A 5324-nucleotide genomic window follows, 5' to 3' on the forward strand; every position below is an offset into this window, starting at 1 on the left:
CAATATGGGTATCAATTAAAAGAAAAAATTCTGTAGTAAGATTTAATTTTTTGGTGCACCACACATAGGGACGAATCGACAATATAGTTTACTCCTTATGTATTTGAATTAGGGATTCATCATTGATTTCGAATATTAAACTAAATTTTCAGAATTCACAATGGCGGATCCAATATGGCGGATGATTTCTTAAAAAATTTCTATATTGTTATGAAGCTTGGTATCCAAAGATTTTCGCCGTCACTGATTTCGAAATTCATATTCAGTTTTCAAAAATCAAAATGGCGGATCCAATATGGCGGACGATTTCTTCAAAAATTTATAAATTTTTATGAAGCTTGGTATTTACTCCATGTGTATTTGACAGATTTCAATGAAATTGGTAAGGGGTTTTCGTCATCACTGAATTTGAATATTAAATTAAATTTCCAAAACTCCAAATGGCGGATCCAACATGGCGGACGATTTATTAAAAAATGTATAGATTGTCACTGATTTCGAAATTGATATATTTTCAAAAATTCAAAATGGCGATTCAAATACGGCGCGCGTCCCGAACAATAGGCGTTTTACTTCTAACGGAATGCATTACCTTTAGCACCATTTGAACCCATTTTGAATTGAAATTTTAATTTAAATTTCGTAATCAAAGATAACGAGGATCTCTGAATATCAAGTTTCATAACAAACTATAACTAAAAAAAGTGGTCCGCCATATTGGATCCACCACTTCGATTTTTGAAAATATAATATCAATTTCGAAACCTGTTGCGACGAAAATCTCTGAATACCAAGCTACATAACAATCTATACATTTTTTAAGATATCTTTCGCCATATTGCACACGCCATTTTGAATTTTAAAAATTTGATATCAATTTCGAAATCATTGACAACGAAAACCCCTGGATACAAAACTTCATTTAAATCTGTCAAATACATATGGAGTAAACACTTTTTTGTCTTCCTATTTTTTCAATTCGTTCAAATAAACGACTCAATAAAAAGATGCTCTATTTAATGAAGGGGGGACGAGTTCGTGATATTTTTACATTGGCAATTTGTTGGACCTTCGAACTGTTAAAGAGAAATTACTGTATTCGGAACTTTTTTTACAACTCTAACTAATACAAAAATTTCAAAATTTGTTCAATAAAAAGCAAATTATAAAATAGTTATTATACTCATTTTACAAACAACTACATATATTATTAACAAAAATCGCAAAATAAATTACATACCTCACGCCTCATTTTCCATGTTGACAAAACTATTAGTTGTTATCATATATGTATGTAATACTTCTATATTGGTAGTAAGCTAACATCTCAATGTGTAAGCATTCCGAAATCAAAGCGAGACAGTCTAGTACTGTTTTTGTCAATATATTGTGTACTTGAGTGCCGTTTTTGTAAATGTGTCGTGTACATGTTTATTTATAAACGTATGTGTTCCTTTTCTTTCGTACGTGTTTATTGATATATCTGTACTGTAGTGTTTTCGGACGGTACTAGCTCTTACTGCCAATTTAGGAGTATTACATATATGGTTGTTATTAAGAATCAGTCAGTGTCTCTTTCCCGGTAAAAAAGTTTGAGAGAAAAAAATACACTTTATGAGAAATTGAATTAAAAAAAATTTGCATTTTTTGTTTATTGTTAAATAAAAAATTTTAAAAAGTTAAAATCAATAATTATATCATTCTATCTTGAAGTGACAAGAATTACTGACATTTGAGTAAAAACTTTGTTGGAATCTATTAAATTTTGACAAAGTTATGGGCATTTAAAAAAAAATTCTCACTGTCAATTCGAATTATCGATTTTTGCCTGAAAAACAAAATCGCGTTTAATTCGGCCGAAAATTTTTTCCCTTTATTTGGACCAACAAACAATATATTTGAATTTGGTCGAAATTAAAAATCATTCTCGTACCTGACCGGCTGTCTGGAAACGGAAAGCATTCTTGGAAATTTCCAATATTTATTTAAAAAATATACATACGTCAAGGACTAATATGTAAACTACCACATCCTCGAATTTCGTCCTTCTAACTTTATTAGTTTGAGAAAAACAAAATTTTACACTTCTCTTTATAAGATATTGATAGTTACAATATACATAAATGAAGATACTGCTCAAGTAGTGGTGTATAACTTGGTGTAAATTTGTGAATTTTATTACAATTAATCACATTCGTACTAAAATTCGTAAATTTACACCAGGTCATAAACCAGTGTGCTACTTGAGTAGAATAATTACACTGTAGAGCACTCAGCAGGGTATTGGACCAAATCATTTTTTTAAAGAGATGAGTCATAGGTAAAAAAGTAATTTCTTCGTTTTTCGAAGTTAGCCTCCGAAATTGAGATATGGGTCTTCGAAGTTCGAAATAGAACCTTTGGTAAAAAATTATATCTAAAAAAATAGACGTAGTCAGCCTTTTGCTTTTATTTAAATGGTATATAAATTTTTTGTGCAAACTTTTATTACAGGTGCTATAACGGGTCAAAGGTTGGGTATTCGAAAAATTAAAAACCTTACATTTCAAACAATTTTGAACTGATTCTTAAAAAAATGGCATCGTTGTAAACATGATTAAACACCCTTTCTTCTGATATGCATATTTGTATACTTTGAATGTAAAAATTTATTATAAAAAAGATATATTTTAGGCAAAAAAATTACCAACCAATTTTTAAAAAAATGTATATCGTTGTAAACTCAACCAAACCTTCTTTCTTCTGGTATGCGTATTTGTATACTTCGTATATAAAACTTTGAGACAAATACTTAAAAGAAAAATACCTTTTTTTTATAAAAAAAAAATTACAAAAAAATTACTAACCGATTTTTAAAAAGCTATCGTTTTAAAATCGATTAAACCCCCTTTCTTCTCGTATGCATATTTGTATATTTCGTACATAAAAATTTAAGAAAAACCGCTTAAAAGAAAAAAATTCTTTTTTTTATAAAAATAAAATTATTTTAAACAAAAAAATATCAAACGATTTAATAAAAAAGGGTGTCGTTGTAAAAGATACCAGAAAACTTATACTTTCTTAAACCCAAAAACTTCTGTTTATAAACACAAAAAAAAAATATTTAAAACATTTTTTCCCTCTATATAAACTCCAGCCCCCCTAGGTGAAAGGCTGGCTACGCCCTTGTATACAAAACAATTAAAGTAGTTAAACCGTACATTATACGGTCTGTTTGTTCTTTTAGAGCGCATACATAATAATGATTCCAGTATCTTCATTTACATATGTATATTGTAACTATCAATCCTTACTAATATTATAATGTTATATAAACTAGTGTTTGCCCAGCGGCTGAAATTCAACCGCTAAAATTAGGGATAGTTTATGTGAGTTGAGTTGAGCTGAAATAACAATAGTTGGAATGGGTTAAGTGGAGGGGAGTTTAGCTTAGTACTTAGCATGACATACCATAACATAAGATTAAATAACATAACATATGTAGCATAACACACCACAATATAACATCGCACATTCTTCAGTTGTATTTCCTTTTTATTCCTATCACTTTCTTCCTCCTTATATTTGTCTATATGTTTATGTTTATATTTATATATTCGCCTTCATGTTCATGTTCAAGTTCATGTTTATGTTCAAGTTCATGTTCATGTTCATGTTCATGTTCATCTTCATATTCGCCTTCGTCTTCATCTTTATCTTTTCCTGTATCCTGATCTATATCTTCATTCTTTTCTTCGTTTACGTATTCACCCCCATCATTGTTATTAGGTTAGGTAGTTAAATTTTCCTTCCTCTTTGTCTTTATATTTATTACTTTTATTCTTATCTTAGCCCTTATCCCTTTCTTCCTCTACATATTCAACTTTACCTTCTTCCTTGCATCAATCTTATATTTTAGACAGACGGAGAAAATTAATTAGAATTAATAAGCATAAATGCAAATTAAAATTGTACCCTTACAGTAATGCGGATAAGCCAGCCCCAAGGTCGCGGGTTCGAGTCCCACGGCCAGTAGATTTTTTTTATTTCTTTTTCATTCTTTTTTTTATAAGTTCTATATGTTTTTTACGTTGCTTTCAGTTAGTTGTTGTTGACTTTTTAATAAAATTCAACTCTAAAAATTAAAATTAAATAATAGTAAAATAAGAAATGTGATATAAAATAAAGCAAATGAAAACAAAATAAACTAAAATTAAATATATAAATAAAATAAAATAAAAAATTATAAAATAAATAATAAAAGTAAAAAATTTTTGGTAATCGCTCCAACCGAAGATCGAACCTGGCAGCTACAGACTTATAGCCCGCAACTCTCACCACTCGGCTACCGCGCACGCGAAACTCGCTTGCTTCGTTTGCTTAGTTGTACAAAAGACAACAACTGGCCGTTTTTACCAGTGTTGTCATCGAAAATTCCCCGGACCCGAGTTAATTCCCAAAAATTTCGTGCATTTGTTCGGCTGCTTATGCTCATTTTAAAGAGGAAAATGCATGAATTAAAGCAAATAAAGGATGGTTATGCAAATAATCGAGCCCGTTTGTCTACCGTATTAATCTTCATAAATCTGATTCCTAAACTGCTGCTTAGCATTTTTTTAATTCAGCATCAATATTAAAGCATGCATTTAGGAGGCATTTCCGCCCCAACCATGTACATGTACGGCATTAGTATTGGTGTCACTATTGAATTAATTTTTTCGCTTTATGTTAAACCAATTTGAAATTTGAAAAGGTGTCTGCACATCAGCAGCAGTTAAAGGGGTGTAAAGAAAATATGATTGCCTATTTGTATATAAGATAAGATACCAAAAACCGAAAAACATATGGAAACATCACTATATTGCAATATATTAAAAATCTGGTTTATTTTGGTTTACTTTACGCCAAATGATATTGTCATTGAGGCCACATCAAGTGGTATCATGTCATGTGGTGAAATTGGGTGTGGTGAGTTGCGCTGTGATGGAATTGGGTGTGGTGAGTTTAGGTGTGGAGGATTTAATTTTGGTGGGTTGAGGTGTGGTGAATTAAGGTGTGGTAAATTTAGGTGTGGTGGATTTAGGTTTGGGGAGTTAAGGTGTGGTGAGTTGAGGCGGGTGAATTAAGTCGTGTTGAAATAAAGCGTGGTGGATTTAAGTGTGGGGAGTTAAGGTGTGGTGAATTAATGTGTGGCGAGCTCAGGTGGAGCAAGTTTTTAAGCAGAGGTGAGGCGAGTTGAGGTGAGTTAAGTTAAGTTAAGGGGTTATGATCTTTATCCTTATCTTCATCTTCATCTTTATCTTTATCTTTATCTTTATCTTTATCTTTATCTTTATCTTTATCTT

At 30.7% G+C, this 5324-nt stretch overlaps 1 protein-coding gene across 1 annotated transcript in view; it reads left to right on the forward strand.

The window, feature by feature from the left end:
- The first annotated feature begins 4887 nt into the window (after positions 1-4887).
- The window catches only part of LOC118745057, a 1206-nt gene continuing 769 nt past the window's right edge, over positions 4888-5324 (forward strand). The window contains exon 1 of the mRNA XM_036478593.1: positions 4888-4977. Coding sequence (XP_036334486.1) covers positions 4888-4977 — 90 coding nt within the window. The remainder of the gene's footprint in view (positions 4978-5324) is intronic.

The sequence above is a fragment of the Rhagoletis pomonella genome, unplaced genomic scaffold (genome assembly GCF_013731165.1).
Source record: "Rhagoletis pomonella isolate Grant_MI unplaced genomic scaffold, Rhpom_1.0 Rhpom_scaffold_00008, whole genome shotgun sequence".
Classification (NCBI taxonomy): Eukaryota; Metazoa; Arthropoda; class Insecta; order Diptera; family Tephritidae; genus Rhagoletis; species Rhagoletis pomonella.